At 44.4% G+C, this 21,039-nt stretch overlaps 1 protein-coding gene across 1 annotated transcript in view; it reads left to right on the top strand.

Moving 5' to 3' along the window:
• Window positions 1-14,637: 14,637 nt before the first annotated feature.
• KCNK12 (potassium two pore domain channel subfamily K member 12) overlaps window positions 14,638-21,039 on the top strand; it is a 64,488-nt gene continuing 58,086 nt past the window's right edge. The window contains exon 1 of the mRNA XM_073339154.2: window positions 14,638-16,575. Within this exon, the coding sequence (XP_073195255.1) occupies window positions 16,233-16,575 (343 nt within the window). The 5' untranslated portion in view covers window positions 14,638-16,232. The remainder of the gene's footprint in view (window positions 16,576-21,039) is intronic.

The raw sequence follows: 21,039 nt of genomic DNA, 5'->3' as shown, positions 1-21,039 counted from the left end.
CTCCATCCTTAAAGGTTTTTAAGGCCCGGCTTGACAAAGCCCTGGCTGGGATGATTTAGTTGGGGATTGGTCCTGCTTTGATCAGGGGGTTGGACTAGATGACCTCCTGAGGTCTCTTCCAACCCTAAGATTCTATGATTCTAAGCTGTTCCCAAAAGAACAGTGCACACACCAGCTTGTTTGTTTGGCTCAGCTCCAAGATAAGATCAGAGCCCTGAGATACAGAGTGAAAACAATCATAAGTTTATTATCAAAAGCTAAGATTTAAGAGATGGTTCTGTGTGTGTGTATATACACAAACCATTCTGTTATATATAACCATTTCCATGTTGGTTGGAGATGCTGGGAGATTGTTTTAGGTGTGATAAACTACTTCAGACGAGGCTTTTAGCCTGTTAAAGTTCAGTTTAGATTCTAAGCAACATGTTGTTTTATTTATATATAAAATTATAACATGTTTCCTAGAATCTAAACTGAATTTACTGAACTGACAGCGGATAGGGGACTTAATTAGCCTGTGCCTCAGCTTCTCCAGCCAAAAAACACGGATAATAATAATACTTGCCAGCCTCACAGGAGTTATGTAAATTCATTGGTTTTGGTTAGGTGCTTTGAGGTCATCAGATGGAAAGTACTTCGAAGTGCAATTTTGCCAAGTAGTTTTTACAATTCCAAAACTTTTATGCTTCATTCATGCAGTAGGCACTGCTAGTGGATCACAGGAGAATTTAAATTTGGGAGAAGGAGGGGAACAGGGACCCACCAGGCCCGCCCCCATCATCACTTTTCAAAGTAGGAGGTGGGAGGGTAGACAAAGCTGCAGGTAGGCCAGCCAGCCTTATGCTATGTGTGCAATCAGTCAATGTGCTGCAGGGATGGCTGGATCACTGTGGCAGCAGACACCCTATGCTGTCCTGTCCTCAGGGCCAGTGCCAGCCATAGGTGCCGACTCCACGGAGAAAAATTGGTGGGTGCTCTGCACTCTCCAGCAGCTCCCTGCCCCGCCCTAGCTCATCTCCGCCTCCGATCCACCTCCTCCCCTGCGTGTGCCACGGCTCCACTTCTCCCCCTACCTTCCAGTGCTTGGTGCTGCAAAACAGCTGTTTCATGGCGGCAAGTGCTGGAAGGAAGCGGGGAGAAGGGGAATGCAGAATGCTCAGGGAAGAGGCAGGGCTGGGGCAGGGATTTGGGGAAGGTGTCCAATAGGGGCAGGGAGGGGGTGGAGTTGGGGCAGGGACTTTGGGGAAGGGGTTGGAATGGGGGCAGGGCAGGGGTGGAATGGGGCGGGGGTGGAGGGGAGTTGAGCACCCACTGGCACCAGGAAAAGGTGGGTGGCTGAGGCTGAGCAATAAATGGCTGGGAGGAATGGATGCCCCTCTACCTGGGCCAGAGCCCTTCAGAGCATTCTCACAGGTAAGCAATGGGCTGGGGACAATTATGTTTTTTACTTGTTCAAATTCTGCAGTGGTCAGGGGGAGCACTCTACTGGGGCTGGGGGGACAAAGAACTTGAGAGGCAGGAGCCTGGCTGGAGAGGAATATGGAGGGAAAGAAGCAGGGGAGGAGGGACGTGGTGGCAGGGAGGAGAGGAGACATTGCGGACCTACGCAAAAGAATTTGCCAAGAATGTTTTCATTAATCAAGAACGAAAGTCAGAGGTTCGAAGACAATCAGATACTGTCATAATTCCGACCATAAACGGTGCCGGCTAGCGATTTGGCAGCATCATTCCCATGACCCGCTGGGCAGCTTATTTTCATGGCGGAGGCAACAAAAATTATTAGGGGGCTGGAGCACATGACTTATGAAGAGAGGCTGAGGGAACTGGGGTTATTTAGTCTGCAGAAAAGAAGAAGGGGGAATTGATAGCAGCCTTCAACTACCTGAAGGGGGGTTCCAAAGAGGATGGAATTAGGCTGTTCTCAGTGGTGGCAGATAACAGAACAAGAAGCGATGGTCTCAAGTTGCAGTGGGGGAGGTCTAGGTTGGATATTAGGAAAAGGCTATTTCACTAGGAGGGTAGTAAAGTACTGGAATGGGTTACCTAGGGAGGTGGTGAAATCTCCATCCTTAGGGGTTTTTAAGGCCCAGCTTGACAAAGCCCTGGCTGGGATGATTTTGTTGGAGATTAGGTCCTGCTTTGAGCAGGGGGTTGGACTAGATGACCTCCTGAGGTCTCTTCCAACCCTAATATTCTATGATTCTATATCTCACAGTGCCTAGGTGATCACTCTAGCCAGCAGCTCTGCTGCCAGGTAAAGACATCCACCCCTCCCGCCATAAAGCCCTGGGAACTTTGAAACTCCCTTCCCTGTTTTCTTAGCAAGCGCTCACTTATCTGGCCAGGTGACAACACCAGCTCCACCAAGCATAGGATCCCCTGCTTGGAGCAATGCTGAGCTACTGGAGCTTATCAGTGTTTGGAGAGAGGTGGCTGTGCAGGGACCCAGGATGCCCCTCAATCACCCCCAACCCCTTCCCACAAGACCCATCATCAAACTGGAGAGAGCTGCACTGTGGGATAGCTGCCATAGAGCGCTGCTCCCATCGGTGATGGAAGTGATGCTAATGTAAACACTCTCTGATGCCTGAGGAATTAAGTGAGTACACAAGCCAGTGCTTTACTTTCACCCGTTCCTTAACACCGGTGAAACTTACAGCACAAAAACTCTGTAAGTGTAGACATAGCCTCTCAGGTTGGAGTGCCTACGTCCCAGTTTTGGCTCCACTCTGATCCACAAAACTCCTGACAAACCCTGTAGGTGCCTAAACTCACTCAGTGCCTAAGTTTTTCAGAGTAAAAGTTCCTTGGGCATCTATGTTCCTGCCTCTGGGCACACACACTGCTGCCACCTTCTAGGCATCCAGATGTCTCTCTCCCACCTAAGTCCCAGTGTGATTCACAAACCAGGAAAAGATAGGTGTCTGACCACCTAAATCACCTGAAGTTCCTGATCTGGAAGAAACCTCTAAGCATGCCTACCGGATTGGGTCCCATTCAAAATCTGGCTGAAGAAGGAGGTAGCAGTGCCCACCTTATAATTTTTAGCCCAGAAGTTAGCACATGGACCTGGGATTTGGGAGACCTAGGTTTAATTCCCCCCTCTCTGCCAGAAAGGGGAAATGGATTTTAACAGCAGTCTGCCACCTCTCAGAAGAGTGCACTAGGCTAGCCATTTAGCTGTATTATATTCTGTTGTAGGGCTCCCTTGATCTTTCCTGTTGCATCTGTTGCACTCTGAATAAATAAGAGTGACTGGAACAGAGTTACTGGACCCAGATGGGTGGCCTAACCACTGAACTACAGAGTCATTCCCATTTTCTCTCTCTGGTCCAGTGACAATTTAAGTATCTACCCACAGCGGAATACTCTTGCAGGGGTGGGAGTGGGGGAGGAGAAGAGAGAGATGTTTCTATTATTGCATTTTCACCTTGTAAATGCACCTTGGGGGCAAAATCCTACTCACTGGTATAGATCTAAAGTAACTCCAGTGTAGGCAATGGAGCTACAGTGGAGTAAACCTGATGTAAGATGTGCAATCACTTCACCTCTCTACAGCTCAGCTTACTGATTTGTAAAATGAGTAGAAATAAGTTCCCCAAAACTTCATTAATGAAGAGTTAAGCTTACTCCATGGTGCCTCATGACTAACCAGAATGTGGACAGTGGTTAAATCTAAGCCTCTGGAAAACAGAAAATGAAGAGGTAAGGTACATGCCAGGCCTACCACACAACCTTAACTTAGACCCCCTTTTTCCCAGCTGACAATAGCCACTGGGAATGATTCAGTAAGGGTGGTGGCAGAACAAAGAGAGATGAGGAAAAACTAAAAGAATGGGCAGGTGAGGCAGGTGTCCTGTGAATTGTATGTGATCATGTAATTAAGACTGTATCACAATGCATACGCAAAAGGGAGCTGAATGGAGGTTTCATGAGCAACCTTGCATTTCCTAACTTGTGAGTGCTTGACTTGGCAACCGTAACAACCTTTTAATGTAGTTTTTTGTATGTAATTCTAGATATGATTGACTATAGATATATAGACCCACATCTTGGCTCTTGCACTGGCCCCTTTGTCGCTCTCCACAAGTGCAAAATGGGTGGAAAACTGGTTTCAAGAGCCAACTGGGGATTTGACCCATGTAGGAGAATGGCAGTAGCACGAATTTGGTGTTGCTGACTTACACAGGGGGGCAGGACTGGGTGATGTAAGGGCTGTGCTTGGGGTGTGAGGGAATGTGGCCAGAGCACTCCGTTCACCTATGGGAGGCATACTGACCATTCCAGCAAGTCATAGTTTAGAGCAACCTGCCCCAAGAATAAGGGGATGGAAAGGTTGCATAAAGTCATCTTTACTCCATATCTTCTCAGTGTGCCAAGAAGAGCTCTGGTGCACCTCAGAATCCAGCCCATAAAGCCAATTCTGATTTCATTTACACCAGTGTAAAACTGATCAGAATCAGGCCTGTGAATTCAGTCTATCTATATTGCTATTTCCCTCTCTCTTTAAAACTTTATCTGTCTTTGGTGTCTTTTCACATAGTTAATGATTTGGCAATTCTATAATGTTTGTTGCTGCACTTCATGTATAAAACATCCTTTGCAGACATACAAAGCTTGGAAAAATCTCATCTGGGGGAAGCTTTTTTTTAAAAAGAAAATCACATTTTTTTTCTTGCCAAGCTGGAGCTTTATTGAAACTTAATGTTACTTGAAAATATGCCCTCTCCTTCTTTGGTGTGACATCAAAGAAAGAATGGGCATCATTAAAAGTGGTGAATCTTAAGGATACTCTTCTTTGTTTGCCACCCCACCCCACCCCCGCCCACCGTTGCTCAACAGGTATTGACAAACTCATTTCTTTAAATTACAACATTCTGCTCTTCCCTCACATTCCCAGTTACAGAATCACGCACCACTGTCTCCCTAGCTCACAAATATTCTGTGCAAAATAATACCAATAATTAATCATTGCAGTAAAATGACAAATTTCTCTCAGCATTTCCTGTTTTTCATAGAATCATAGGAAGGGAACTTGAGAGGTCATCTAGTCCAGTCCCCTGCACTCATGGCCGAACTAAGTATTATCTAGACCATCCCTGACAGGTGTTTGTCTGACCTGCTCTTAAAAATGTCCAAGGATGGTGAGTCCAAAACCTCCCTAGGCAATTTATTCAAGTGCTTAACCACCCTGACAGTTAGGAAGTTTTTCCTAATGTCCAGCCTAAACCTCCCTTGCTGCAATTTCAGCCCATTCCTTCTTGTCCTATCCTCAGAGGTTAAGAAAAACATTTTTTCTCCCTCCTCCTTGTAACAACCTTTTATGTGCTTGAAAACTGTTATCATGTCCCCCTCAGTCTTCCCTTTTCCAGACTAAACAAAGCCATTATTTTTCAATCTTCCCTCGTAGGTCATGTTTTCTATACCTTTAATCATTTTTGTTGCTCTTCTCTGGACTCTCTCCAATTTGTCCACATCCTTCCTGAAATGTGGTGCCCAGAACTGGCCACAATACTCCAGTTGAGGCCTAATCAGCACGGAGTAGAGCAGAAAAATTACTTCTCGTGTCTTGCTTATGACACTCCTGCTAATACATCCCAGAAAGATGTTCACTTTTTTTTGCAACAGCGTTACACAGTTGACTCATATTTAGCTTGTGGTCCACTGTGACCCCCAGATCCCTTTCTGCAATTCTCCTTCCTAGGCAGTCATTTCCCATTTTGTATGTGTACAAATGATTGTTCCTTTCTAAGTGGAGTACTTTGCATTTGTCCTTATTGAATTTCATCCTGTTTTCTTCAGACCATTTCTCCAGTTTGTCCAGATCATTTTGAATTTTAATCCTATCCTCCAAAGCACTTGAAACCCCTCCCAGCTTGGTATCATCCACAAATTTTATAAGTGTACTCTCTGTGCCATTATCTAAATAGTTGATGAAGATATTGAACAGAACCAGACCCAGAACTGATCCCTGCGGCACCCCACTGATTATGTCCTTCCAGCATGACTGTGAACCACTGATATCTACTTTCTGGGAATGGTTTTCTAAACAGTTTTGCACCCACCTTATAGTAGCTCCATCTAGGTTGCACTTTCCTAGTTTGTTTATGAGAAGGTCAAGCGAGACAGTATCAAAAGCTTTACTAAAGTCAAGATATACCACATCTACCACTTCCCCCCATCCACAAAGCTTTTTAGCCTGTCAAAGAAAGCTATCAAGTTGGTTTGACATGATTTGTTCTTGACAAATCCATGCTGACGGTTACTTATCACCTTATTATCTTCTAAGTGTTTGCAAATTGATTGCTTAATTATTTGCTCCATTATCTTTCTGGGTATAGAAGTTAAGCTGACTGGTCTGTAATTCCCAGGTTGTCCTTATTTCCCTTTTTATAGATGGGCATTATATTGCCCTTTTCCAGTCTTCTGGAATCTCTCCTATCTTCCATGACTTTTCAAATATAATTGCTAATGGCTCAGATATCTCCTCAGTCAGCTCCTTGAGTATTCTATGAGACATTTCATCAGGCCCTGGTGACTTGAAGACATCTTATTTGTCTAAGTAATTTTTAACTTATTCTTTCCCTATTTTAGCCTCTTCTGATCCTACCTCATTTTTCACTGGTATTCTCTATGTTAGACGTCCAGTGACCACCAACCTTATTGGTGAAAACCGAAACAAATAAATCATTAAGCACCTCTGCCATTTCCACATTTTCTGTAATTGTTTCCCCCCCCCTCCCATTGAGTAATTGGCCTCCCCATCCTTGGCCTTCCTCTTGCTTATAATGTATTTGTAGAATGTTTCCTTGTTACCCTGTATGTCTCTAGCTAGTTTGATCTTGTTTTGTGCCTTCTGCCACTCCTTCACATTGATTTTAGATTTCTTATATACACTGTAGGGCTCCACTAGGCTAGTGGAAGTAGCAGCAGCCTCTCTGCTGAATGGGAAGATAGTGGGTGAGTGGCAGTGCTATTTACATTACCGTAGGGATTTGCTTGCTAAATTTCAAAGCTTTGTCAAACAGCCTACTGCTGCTGGGCTACTTTTGTACTGCATGACAGACAAGTGAAAATGAATAAGGAAATGACTCAGAAAATGATCCGCACATCCCGTACTAGCAATAGTAGAAGAAAGCAAGAGAGAGAGGCATGAATGAGATGTCTGAATTAAAGCTGGTCACACAATGGAAAAATACAAATACATAAATACATGTTTGCCTATGCTATGCAGGAGATCAGGCCAGTTAGGCCCAGTCGAGTGCTTAGGGCAACATGGACTCAGTCAGCCCCGGAGATCTCCGGAAGGAATCCCTTCTGTGGGTCTTGGGTGCATAGGGGAACAAGTTCTCTGCTGCACAGCTTTTGGGGGTGCAAAACTTGTCCCACAGGTTCCTGTGGTGGACTTCAAAGAGAAACTGCAGAGCTACAATTCATTTGCAAACTTAATACCATTACTTTGGGCTTGAATAGGGACTCGAAGTGGCTGGCTCACTACAAAACCAATTTTTCCTCTCTTGGTATTGACACCTCCTCATCAATTATTGGGAGTGGACCACATCCACCCTGACTGAATTGGCCTTGTCAACACTGGTTCTCCACTTGTAAGGTAACTCCCTTCTCTTCATGTGCCTATATTTATGCCTGTATCTGTAATTTTCAGTCTATGCATCTGAAGAAGTGGGTTTTTTTACCCACGAAAGCTTATGCCCAAATAGTCTTTAAGGTGCCACTGGACTCCTCATTGTTTGGGTTTTTTTTCGGGGTGGAAGGTTGTGTATATGTTCTCTACAGCTCCGGTGGAAGGTGGGGAGGGGGTTGTGTGTATGTGTGGGAAGCCATAGCCCTCCCTGTTCCCTTTGGGACATTATAAACCCTGTGTTTCTCTGCGTATAGGGGCCTGATATTCAAAAGAGCTCAGTACTGAACAGCCCCCAGTTAAGCACCTAAGCAGAGTGGTCAGATTTTCAGAAATGCTCAGCACTCACAATTATTCTCAGTGGGAATGGAAGGCTGCTGAGCATTTCTGGTGCCTAAATGGGGGCTCAGTTCTTCTGAAAGTCCAGACACTCATACAGAGAACTGCTGGGTGCCAAGCTCTTTTGAAAATCTGGCCTTTGGTTGTGCTGTTCAGAGGGAGACTCCTAAGAAGCTGAAACTGTGACTGTCGTCTAATAATCTAAATGAATTACTCACATTGTGGATTGTGCATACAGAATTTACCCTTGTTGACTTCTCAGTATATTACATGGCTTGTTGTGGATCTACCGCTCTGTGAATAGTCAGACTACAATTGTACCTATTAAAATACCCTTGCATGTCTTGACACTGGGAGCAGAGGTCTCCCTGTGCAATACAATCCTACAAAATGCATTAGCAAACAGATGAAGGAAGAACCTAAGCCACCAGTGTGGAAGGGTTAAGACATGAAATGTAAAGTTTCACACTTCGTATGAAAAAGGTCAGTGCCTGTATAAAGCATTAGGTTGCAGGTACAATTCTATAAGGTGCTGAGTGCCCTAAGCTACCATTGTCTTCAGTGGCAGTTGAGGGCACTCAGCACTTCACAGGACCAGGCCTTTGGAAAGTAATTACGCATCACAGTAAAACTGAATTGAATTGTGGCACTAATGAGATTATTCTCTCCGAGTGAGTCTGAGAGAACACAATTAAATTGTTACATGGCTTTGAGAAAGAAACCCTTAGGTTGCTGTTTATAAAATAGAAGATAATAAAGTGATAAGTAAAAGTCAGCATGGATTTGTCAAGAACAAATCATGTCAAACCAACCTGATAGCTTTCTTTGACAGGCTAAAAAGCTTTGTGGATGGGGGGAAGCGGTAGATGTGATATATCTTGACTTTAGTAAAGCTTTTGATACTGTCTCGCTCAAATAATAATAGTGACATTTCAGCAAACACTTAAAAGATAAGGTTTATAAAATAGGAAAGAATGCAGGATTATTTTACATTATGTAGTTTAAGTGTTAAAACATCATATAAAACTTTAATCCTTAATGCAGAACATCATGTCCCATTTTTATGACTTGTTTTCAGAATGGCAGTTTAATTAACAACTAATGAATGTATCTCCTGTCTTTGCATGTGTTTCCCTCTAAACAACCAAGCTAATAATGTAAACACTGCTGTTTGATTATAGAAATAATTGCTTTTACAAACCCTGGCCTCCAGTTAATTAAACACAATGGCTGATATCACACACATAAACACAGGAAATCTGGCCTCACTGTGCTTATAGTGAGGTGTTCTAGTTTTGGCATAACAGGCTTGGGGTTTAATAATCAGATAATTATTTAAAGAGGCCAGAATAGCTCCACTGTATTGCTAAATTATGGCATGAGTAGCAGTGCATAAGCCTTTGCTAATCCTGAATGATCTTTGGACTATATTATTGTCAGCATATTGATGTGCAATTGTGAAGACATTAATGAGAATTGCCTATGGTATGAATCTATCCTACCATTGTAATTCACTAAACTGAAACACTTCTGTTGAGGTAAACATCAACATGTATTGGTCTGTGAGGCAAGCATTGAATTTACTATTGAAACCCTGCTTTATAAAAATATCTGTTCTGATGTAAATGGTTTAGAATCCTAATAATATTTTGGCCAAATGCCAGGGAGTTTCAATAACCTAATCAAATGGCCAAGTATCATAGTCCTTTGACCAGCTGATTAAAAGTGTCAGTCATTTGGCCAAATAGCTAGTTTCAGAGATTGGCTTTAGTGGGAGTTTTGTGTAGTGGGAGTTTTGTGTAAGTAAGGACTCAGCAAGGACTTCAGGATTTGCCCCCATGAAGCTTTGATTGCTGTCCTGAGCAAGATGGAGCTGTGGAATTCCTTTCAATCAAAATCCTTTGCCTGATGTTAATCCTCCACTGATAATGTTCCATCTTCATGGAGATGGCTATAAAAGGGACATAATTTCTGCAGATATTTTAATGAAAAATTAATCTTGCTTTTTCATTGACATTTTGATTAACAAATTCAACATTTTTCTACCAGCTCTATCACAGATTGAAAAATGGGATATATATATATTGTTTTGCAAAATTTTGTAAAAATTTCCAAGGCTTTTTTTATTAAGTTAGAAATTTCAATGCAACATATTGTTAAAACTGAAAATTTTGAATTTCATGACCCCACATACCCTACCCCCCAAGTGTTGCCTCCAGCTTCTGCCCAGCGGGTGGGAGGTCCGGGGCATGAGCCTGGTATACCTACCAGGGATCAGGGCTTCAGCAGGAGCAGGTCTGGAGCCCCACAGGGCTGAAGCCCGAGCCCTGGCAGGTGCAGATCTCAAACTGTTGAAGATTAGCCTAGGTGGCTCAGATGGTCAATAAGTTTGGCCACCCCTGCTTTGTGTGGCCTAGCTGCCACTTGAGCAGACAGAGTACTACACTGCATGGGTGCAGGTTACACAAACACTTAGTTAAGTGAGTAGTCCATAAAAAGCCAAAGAGATCATTCACATAAGTATGTTATTAAAAGTTTGCAAGATTGGCTCCATTGTCTCTCATAGGCTAAAGCTGCTGAACACCTTGCAGGATTGGGCCCTTAGATTATAACTATTTAATATTTCATTTTTTTTAACAAAAGCACTAGACCTGAATTCTCTCACTCACTCAGTTTAACATGCATGGTCCAGAATCTGATCTCTGCTACACAAATGTAAATCCAGTGAATTCAATGGAAATCACAATCTGGTTCAGTTTGATGCCACTGATACCAAGGTATTTACTTCTGATTCACAACCGTGTAGGTGAGAGAAAAAGCAGGCCCTTTATCCTTGATGAAACATTTTCTCCTATTTTGATCATCGGTGGTGCTATCATGTAAAACAACTGGTTCCTTAGCTATATTTTTAGCTATATTTATTGATTCTATTTGGCTGCAGCTCCAGTGACTCTGCTTTGCCATATAGTCAGCTGTTTGCCTGCTCTTTTGTTGTTTCTAGCTACAGCTCTATCGACACTCAGCTGCCAAGATCTCAGCTATTATATAGGGCTCCTCATTAGGGGTCTGATTTTAAGCCTATGGAAGCCAATTGAAAGATTCCTATTGATTTCAATGGGCTTTAGGTTAGGTCCTAGGTGCTTTTCTCTATTATTTTACTGTCCCTTTGGCCTTCCTTGCTTTTCCTTCTCCCCTGCTGAGTTTTATTGAAACCAGACCAACTTTAAGAGTGTGAAGGCTACTTTAGGGGTATTCCACCTCTAGATCCAGTGTGTGTTCTGATACAGCCCAAACTTCCCAGTTAATGTGTCTCCAACTATGATAGAAGATGCCTTGTTCTCTCAGTTTTATCTGATGTATCATTTCTCAGGTTGCCCCTTCATTGCTTATCCTGGAGTCACTCTAATATGATGTTTTCTGCCAGAGACTGTCCTTTTCTTTATCTGTTTTGCATTCACCCTCTTCTGCCCCTATGTACAATCAACAAGTCTGACCAACCACACTTGCAGCATCTTGGCTGTGCGTGGCCTCCCACATGGAGTGCCTGGTAATCGGTACCACATCATTCAGTCAAGATGATGTTAGCTCCAAGTTCAGAGAAAAAGCCAAGATCTAAAACAATGTAGTACTGGGAACAGTACCTTTAGGGGCTGAGTTTCTTTGACAGAGTGATGTGAAGCTTTTGTTATGCACAGAACAGCTGGAACTGGACACAGAATAAAGAAGAGCTCTTGAAAGTACTTTCTGCAGTAAGTGAGCACTGAACACCACATGGTATCAGGAGTAAAAAGTAATTAAGAAAATACCCCAAGTGGAGGAATGGAACAGTTAACAGCCTCACCAGAACTGAAACTCTAGAAATGGGGGAAACATTGTCAAAATAATAAAGGCTACGGTATCAGACTCTGATTCACATTTAGCACTGTAAAAGTACAGAGCACCACCAGTGACGCCTGTGTTGTCACATGCTGACATTTTACGCAATAAACAAGAATATCTGCACTGTCAGACACTGATGTCAGAGTCAGTGGGGACTTGCAGCTGTACAAAAGGACAAATATGTAAAAACAAAAAAAGTCAGTATGATTTGGGATCCCAGGAGCTGCCACAACTTCATGAAAATTATGTTGCGCATCTTTATGATAGGAAACAATGCTTGCAAAAAGCAGTGGTGTCAAAAGAGACTGCATGAGGTTGTCACCCCAGATGGACATATGCTATGGAGGAATAGGTGACAGCTTCTCCAAATCCCAGAAGGGAGGGAGATAAAGGGCACTGAGCCTGCCAGTTTGCCCAAAAGGGTCTCAGGCGGTTAAGTGCTATTAAAGTTTGGCTTGGAAGGGAAGAGGTGGTATACGGGACTGTGCCTTTAAGAGCTGAGCTTCCCAGACAGAGAGTCTGGCCTGTGTGCTGTGAAGAAATTTAAATATATTTCTTACCATTGTGAAGACATCAAAATATACTATACCTCCCTTGAGAATGAATGTCTCTACTGTGGAGTAAGCAAAGTCCCAAATTTTGTTTGTGTTCCAGATCTGTGTAAAGAGAGGATAATTGCACAAGTGATATGGAACCTTAGTGTAAAGCAAAAACACTCAGATCTCAGATAAGAACTTATAGCAGTTACCTATGCATAAATAACATGTAAGCATCCTGGTAAAGGACAAGACACCATAATCACTCATCTGCAAAGTCATGATGTTACTTTATGTTTATTATCTCGTAAAGAGTACACTCCCCCAAATGAAAAGAGCAAAATAGAACAAAAAACAGAAAGCAAAAACGCTCCCAGAAAAGTTTGATGTTGCTGTGAATTGGTCCCTATACTTTCACATTTAGGCCCAGCTCCTGCAAACACTTATGCATATGAATAATCCCAGGATAAATAAATACATGTGATTTATCTGTATAGTTATTCCCATGCATGTGTGTTTGCAGGACTGGGACTAAATGGGATATATTGCTCTGTGCCTTTTGCAACACACTCATTACAATTTCCTATCCACTTCTCACCACTGCAAATGATTCACCAAGCGATTGTAGCATCTAGTGCAGAGGTGGGCAAACTGTGGCCTGCAGGACCATCCTGCCTGGACCTTGAGCTCCCAGCCGGGGAGGCTAGCCCCAGGTGCCTCCCCCACTGTCCCTCCTCCCCCACAGCCTCAGCTCGCCCTGCTGCCAGTGCTCTGGGTGGTGGGGCTGCAAGCTCTTGCCGGGTGGTGTGGCTGCGAGAGCCGTCAGTCTGCCCTGTGCTCTAAACTGCGTGGCAGCGTGGCTGGCTCCAACCAGGCCACGCAGCTGCCAGTTCTGGTGCTCTGAGCAGCATGGTAAGGGGGCAGGGAGCAGGGGGTGGTTGGATTGGTATGGGAGTCCTTGGGGGGCCTGTCAGGGGGTGGGGGTGTGGATAGGGGTTGGGGCAGTCAGGGAGTAGGGTGGGTTGGATAGTGGGTGGAGTCCTGGGGGTGGTGGTTGGGGTGGAGGGTCTCAGGAGGGGGTGGTCATGGGACAAAGAGCAGGGGGGTTGGATGGGTTGGGGGTTTTGACGGGGCAGTCAGGGGGCAGGAAGAGGGAGGGGGCAGATAGGGGGCGGGGGCCAGGCTGTTTGCGGAGGCACAGCCTTCCCTACCCTGCCCTCCATAGAGTTTCAGAACCCTGATGTGGCCCTCAGGCCAAAAAGTTTGCCCACTCCGATCTAGTGGGACTTAATGGATAAGAGAGGATATAAATCTTGTTGTGAAGAAATTATCAGGGAAAGAATCCACCAGCTTTGGGAAAGTCTTGATCTTAAAGATGGTAGCCACAAACTAAACTAAGTGATGTGCCATTTTCTTGGGTTTAACCTAGAGTACTCCAGGAAATGTAGATTGATCACAAACATTAATGTGCATTGAAGGGAATAAAATGTTCATCTAATTAATTAACCATTAAGCTATTAGCAGACTCTTCAAAAAGAACCTTTCTTGTGATAAATTAAAACATTTCCTCAAATAAATCTAAGAACTCGTTTTACTTTACATTTTTAATCATTTACATAGTTGTATAAACAAAATCACATCATTTAAATAATGTTCTTTATATGTTCAACTAAACGGGCCCCGGACTTACAGTTCTGCTTGGAAGGCAGCTCAATCCAGTGGCTGGGGGCACGGGATATCAGGAAGAGAAATGGAAGAAGAAGCCTGCAGGTTTCGCCTACCTGAAAGCACTCCCCCTTCCTCCGCGAGGTGGTTTGCATCTCCTCCTTTCGGCGGCTTCTTGGGACTAGGCCCAGGGCGGCTCGGAGGGCCGCTGACTGGAGCGATCCCCCAAACACCTGCAGCGTTGGCAGAGCCGCCTCTCGGAGCCCCCAGAACAAAGAGCGCAGGCCCCTCGGCCGGCGGGCGGGCAGAGCCACCATTTTCCACCCTCCTCCGATCAGGCGTTTTGCATTTGGTTAGGTGTCAGCGGATCTGCCGCAAAATATCCCGTCCATGAGCGAGGAGAACACAGGGGGCATTAGCCCCACGCTGAAGCGCGCCTGTCTGAGCCGCCGCGGCCCCGCTAGAGGTGGCGGCGGGCGGCGGCGGCTGCAGCGCCGCGCTCCCCAGGGTGCGGGTACAGGGCAGCGCGCCAGCTCCCTTTGCCTGCTCTCAAGGGTCGCCTCCCCCCGCAGACTGTCTGTGAAATATGCCGCCCCACGGCTCTTGGAGACGCTGTAAACAGCCCTTTGGACTAACCCCGCGGCTTCCGAGGCTCAGTGCACGGAGCCAGAGCGAAAAGTGCCATTAGATGCGGCTAGTTCAGGGACTTTGGGGGGATGAGGGGCCGGGAACTGTCTGGCTGAATACTGTGATTTACAATGAATTTTAACACCAAGGCTTTTACGCTGACTTCAGGTGGAGACAGAAATCGAGCCCAACAGGGGACTCCTAGAATGAGTCAGGCAAAAAAAGGTTTCAGAGTAACAGAAGTGAGCTGTAGCTCAGGAAAGCTCATGCTCAAATAAATTGGTTAGTCTCTAAGGTGCCACAAGTCCTCCTTTTCTTCAGGCAAAAAAGTAGAAGTCACCCCTCGTATCCAGATTGAAATTTGCCTCCCTGGTGAATTGCATGGCTGTCTACGGATGCATTTTTGCAACGAACCATCCAGTTTGAAGTATACACCAGTGCGCGCAGAGGAAGTAACTTGGGTATACATCCAGTGCTTTGTTACAAAATAAGCCTTAAACCGTTTGGGATTCTATACGAAAAAACTTGTCGAGCCCTTTTCGCGAGCAGAGAGGCACGTTTGAATGTAGATATGTTATAACCCAGAGCAGTTACGGTCTGCAGAAAGGTGTGACTGCATTTTCACCCAACGAAATGAAAGCAAAAAAAATCTGAGCAAATGCAGGGGACCAGTGCGCATGATGGAACAACGAAGCTGAAAGCCAGACTCATGGTGTTTTGCCAAATCTTGAGCTCCGACAGAATCAAGATGGCTTTAAACGCAGCTGATCCCTAACTACCGACACTGGTCTCAGGGGATACTTATGGATGCCTGTAAGCATGATGCAGCGAGTTGTATATGGAAATATGGACTCACAGTGGAGACAGAGAATACTTTTTAAGATGCGGAATTTAAGGGATCTGTTACCAGGGCAAATTCCCCAGAACTTTGCAAATAAAACCTTAAGATATTAGCGTGATGTAAGTAGTATTATTTGGCGAACCCCAGCTATTCCATTGAATACGTCATGACCAAACAGTTGTTAATTGGAATGAGAGAACATTGGACCCCATTCACCCTGGCTACCAAAAACCAGCGCTCCTGAAATCAATAACTTTCCGCAAAAGAGGACGCCAGACAGACGGTGTCTGTCAGCGGGTGGCAGGCTGGATACAAATAATATGGTCACAGGGGGGATGGGGATGCGGAGTAAAGCCGTTTCCCAGAAACCAATGGCCACTGCAGTTCAGAGCTCAGTGGAGAGCTCAAAGGAAAAAGGAACTCCAGACGTGGCTCCAAGGAAAGCTAAAGCCAAGGTGGGGATTGTCCACAGGACCCTCTGGGCTTCAGGCTAGTTGTATTCTCCTGCAGCTTCAGCCCCTGAAATCAGCATGGCAGTTCAGGGCTCCCCGCTGGCTCTTGCTAAGTATGACTGAGAAAAGACGCACCTGCAATGAACCAGCTACGATTTTAACTCGGGATTCCATGAGTTTAACAGTAGTCCAATGCCAGTGTCTTCGAGGAGGTGTTGGTCACTGTCCGCCGGCTCGGGGGTGCTGAAATTTGGATGATGTCTAGCCGGAGATCGCAGGGCTGCTGCTGCTTGTCCCATTTCAACAAGGACAATGGCAGATTCCTCCTCTTAGCGGCCCTGATCGCAGCTTACCTGGCAGCCGGAGCTACAGTGTTCTCAGCCCTCGAGAGGCCGTCCGAAGTCGAGGCTCAGCATCGCTGGAACAGGACCCTCCAAAACTTCAGCCAAATATTCAACATCAGTATGCCTGAGCTAAGGGACTTCCTGCGGAGTTATGAAGCAGCCATGGCCGCGGGCATCCGGGCAGATGCCGTAAGACCAAGATGGGACTTCACCGGGGCTTTCTATTTTGTGGGGACAGTAGTGTCAACTATAGGTAAGTCCCCCCCCCCCCTCTCATACACACACACAAAGACCCAGGATCTGCAATACACTGACTTCCTAAAAACAACGAGTCAGCATTCTTCATCTCATCAGTCTATGTATCCATCGTGAATTTTGAAACCTTTCTTTCTAGTGGAAACCTCTTTGCTTCAAAGGGGCCCGACTTGTGGAACTGAATAGCAGGAATGAATGAATGCTAATGCATTGAGTGTTAAAATAGTACAGTTCCCATTATAAAAAATAGGTTGTAAAAGTTACTTTGAAATGTTTTAATCTTGTCCACACACCCTCCCCACACACCCACCCTTCTGCTTTTGTTGTATTTTGAATAATGGTGAAGTAGTGACGCAAGGATAGTTACGTTCCATCTTTCCTTTGTAATGAGATGCTTTTTGTCTTTTCCAGAGGGAAAGAAATACAAGTGGAGTAAGATACACATTAAAAATTCGTAAAAAAAATACGATTTTGCTTCAAAGAGCTAAATTGTGTTGCTATGGTGATTAAAGTTTTGAAATGACATTAAAATCTCCCCTTACAAAGCTGTATCAAGTTGCTATAGCAACTGGAGTTAGCGAGTGGTTTAAAAGTGAGGATGCCACCTATAGGATTGCATTCATGTTTCCATTCTAGGTTACTGATCACAACCCAAATCTTGTACAGCACCAGTGAAGAAATTAATCACCAATTTCATGTTTCACACTTTGGATGGGCTAGCACCAGCAGGAGAGTGAATTTGTGTGGGGGGGTGGAGGGTGAGAAAACCTGGATTTGTGCTGGAAATGGCCCACCTGTTGATCACTTTAGATAAGCTATTACCAGCAGGACAGTGGGGTGGGAGGAGGTATTGTTTCATGATTTCTGTGTGTATATAAAGTCTGCTGCAGTTTCCACGGTAAACATCTGATGAAGTGAGCTGTAGCTCACGAAAGCTCATGCTCAAATAAATTGGTTAGTCTCTAAGGTGCCACAAGTACTCCTTTTCTTTTTGTGAATACAGACTAACACGGCTGTTCCTCTGAAAAATGTTTCACACTGTTTTACTTTGTACTTGGCTATTTTTTTTGTAAATAGAAGGTTATTCACGATAGCTTCTTTCAGTCTTCATTACCACTTGTAATTTAAGACTAGTTTCTGCCACACGCACTTACTCTGAATAACACTTTACTTTGGTAGTAGGTCCATTGCAATCAGTAGGACTAACTGCATAGTAACAATCTATTCCAGTGGTTTTCAACCTTTTTTCATTTGCACAGCCCTAACAAAATTTCAAATGGAAATGTTTGGAAATCTTAGACAGTCTGCAGACCCCCAGAGGTCCATGGACAACAGGTTGCAGAATCTGTCCCTTAGCACATTTGCACTTGTTGAATATTTCCTTCATCACCCTCCCCACCAGAAATCAACATGTATAATATTATAATCTAATATACTTTCTCTTTAGTTTCCTCTCTGTGCGAAGTCAACAGTAGAGATCAAGAATTTTGTTTTAAATTGTAAAGCAAATACTACCAGTTTGAAGCTTTTTGGAGATTTCTCAATTTCAAGCATTTTTTAGCTTTGGAGATTTATCAGTCCCTTCATTTTATTTATAAATTGATGGGATTTTTACTTACTGTGCACCTAAAGTCTCCACTGCAATGCTTCTTCATAGCAAAATAATGTAGGGTGAATACGTGGAAAGGTTTTTATGTTCATTTGTGGCGAAGTTCACAAGGGGGACTTAGGCACTGGAATGCACAGTATTTCAACACCTAACGTTTAGGTGCCTTGCTGCCTAGTGGAATTCACAACCCCAAGTTACGGATCCAGGCTCCCTATACAATGCATATGACAGTTAGTTACTGTCGTGGGGTGCTCTACTCACACCTGGGTAGAACCTACTCTGGTGATTCTGGAGATTAGATCTACCCAGTTCAGTGTCCCCTTTCTTCTCATTCCCCATTGAAGGTCTCCTCCTGCTCATAGGATCATGATACAGCTGCTTCATGACTTGGCCCTCCAGCCAGGTCACACTGCAGTTTCTCCTTCCAGGGGAGTCTTTCAAAGTCCTTCTGCATCAGCAGCGTCAAGCAGTCCTCATGCCTACCACCCTGACTACATCATTCCTGCAATGACTCAGGCAGTCTTTCCCTTCATTGCCCCTAGCAATATCACTTAGCAGTGGATAGCAGGGGAACCCAGGCCTGCCCTCTACTCTGGGTTCCAGTCCAGGGCCCTACCGCAAGCTAGGTTCTGCAGCTACATCTACTTTACTGCTATCACCCTGGACTACTTCCTACCGTGTGTCTCTAAGCTTTTCATTCTCCAGTCTTCCTAGTCAGACCCCTTGCTGTTACGCCTATTAGATAAACCCTTCCTCCTAGGTTCCTCTACCTTTTCTCAGGGGTTCCTATCTTCCCTTCCTTCTACCTTAACTCAGGGATTGCAGGACCTCCTTGTCAACCTCCTCCTAGCCCTGGCCAAAGTAGCCATCTATAAGACCAGGGAGAGGAAGTTGGCTGAGTGGGTTTCCTGCAGCTGTGGGGCCTATTTCTGATCCTGCCTTCGCTCACGTATCTGGCCAGAGTTCCTCTGGGCAGCATCCACTGGCTCCCTTGACACCTTCGAGGAGCAGTGGGCACTGTTCGGGGTTCTCTGCTCGGTGTCCCCCTCAGGTTCCCTTTGATTGACCCTTTAATCTTCACACCTGCCCCTGTTACATTTTTGGTTGCCCCCGTAATTATTTGAGTTCCTGGACCTTATTGATCCTTCCCTAAGGCTGGGAGAGGGTCCTTTAGCAATGGGCAGGTTTGTATCTGCCCACTTCCTAGAACCCAATAGGACCTTAACTCAGAGAGAGAGACTGCAAGCTTCCTCCTGCTGCTACCAGCCTCCTGGCTTTATAGAAGACCTGCCAGTTCTCTCACAGGTGAGCTGCCTCCTAATTAGTGCCCTCCACATGGCCTAATTCAACTCTCTCAGGGCCAGTGTGGAGAGCACACCCCATCATAGGCACCTAAGAAAGGGATTCACAAAAGCCAGCATGCTGAGCACAGAACTGTCTACATTAGATAGCAGGAAATACCAAGGAGACCTAAGCCCACCCTCTCCCAGAGTTAAGCCCCTAACTCCAGGTCCAAGAGAGATGTGTATCACTGTTTGGGATTCATAGCTGTGAATCTTCTCCTGGAGTTAAGTGCTTAAGCCAGGTCAGCCCTATTCTCACAAGGGAATGAAGACAAGCCTCCTTTTATACTCAAAAGCCCAGAGGTTGCAGTGCTTACCCAAGAGGTGAGAAACATAGGTTCAAGTTTCTGCTCTAAATAAGGTAGATCAGCCATTTGAACCCAGGTTTCCTATCTCATAGTGGAGTGCCCTAACCTCAGGGTACAAGCATACAATCAGCTCCTCCTCTTGTCTTTTGTCCAGGTTAGGCAAGCTCTGAGCATGTGTGCCAGATAAGGTCCTGCAGGTAAGACAAGTAGGAAAATGCCAAGTTTGTGAATCCCTCTAGAGCTTAGGTATGAGTCAGGCACCAAGCAACTTAGTGGTGTCAGGACTTTAATAGCTGTGCACATGCCCACAAATGGAAATGTAGGCACATTGGGACTTTAGGTGCCTACAAGGTTAGGTGGCAGCTGAATGGTGGTTTTATGAATTCCAGTGGTGCCTACATGTCGGACTTAGTCTTAAGTCCCCCTTGTGAATCTAGTCCTTGATGTTTTAACACATACTTCTGAAGATCAGATGACATGAGAATCTATTTTAAACATTTTAACTGATAGTTTGATATGTTCTTCACCATATGTGACTTTGTGTTAAATATAGCACATTTACTGTGTGTATAATTACATTATAGAATTATTTTTGAAATTGGCCAATAAATTAGCATGCTGGAACCACTGTTGAAAAATACATTATTCAAATACACTATTCTTCTTTAATGTAAATAGGCTAATAGTACTAATTGTATACATGGAGATATTTGTTGTCTGCTTTGCTGTAGGGAGATTCGGATTGGTAAATATTTGATACATTTCTTTAGAAGCCCAATAAAAAGGTTAAACAATAAACAGACTGTCAGTCAAGCAACTTAAAATGTTCACCCAAACTTCATCAGCAGTTAAAAACAGAATGTGAAGCTCAGTGTGTGCAAATAAAGTTAAAAGATGTATTTAAGGCTACATGCCTGCAAATTTCATAATGGTATACATTTTCAGTATGTCCATGACCACATTTAATTGCTATTAGCTATATCTAATAGCAATTTAGGCAGAGCAATGATTTGATGGAAGGTTTTTTATCCTAAAATAGCACAATCAAAATTGTTATGTAGACAATTCAAATTAAATATATCCATGTCATGATTATTCTAAAATAGATTATACTGATCATTTTACTATAGAAAATGATTCCTCAATGATTTTGTTTGAAGGGAGCCTGTGAAGTTTTTAGTTTGATAACAATAGCCAAATTG

This window comes from Lepidochelys kempii, chromosome 3, assembly GCF_965140285.1.
Source record: "Lepidochelys kempii isolate rLepKem1 chromosome 3, rLepKem1.hap1, whole genome shotgun sequence".
NCBI classification, from domain to species: Eukaryota; Metazoa; Chordata; order Testudines; family Cheloniidae; genus Lepidochelys; species Lepidochelys kempii.
Note: the sequence above shows the minus strand (reverse complement) of the source record. Positions and strands in the feature narration are given on the sequence as shown.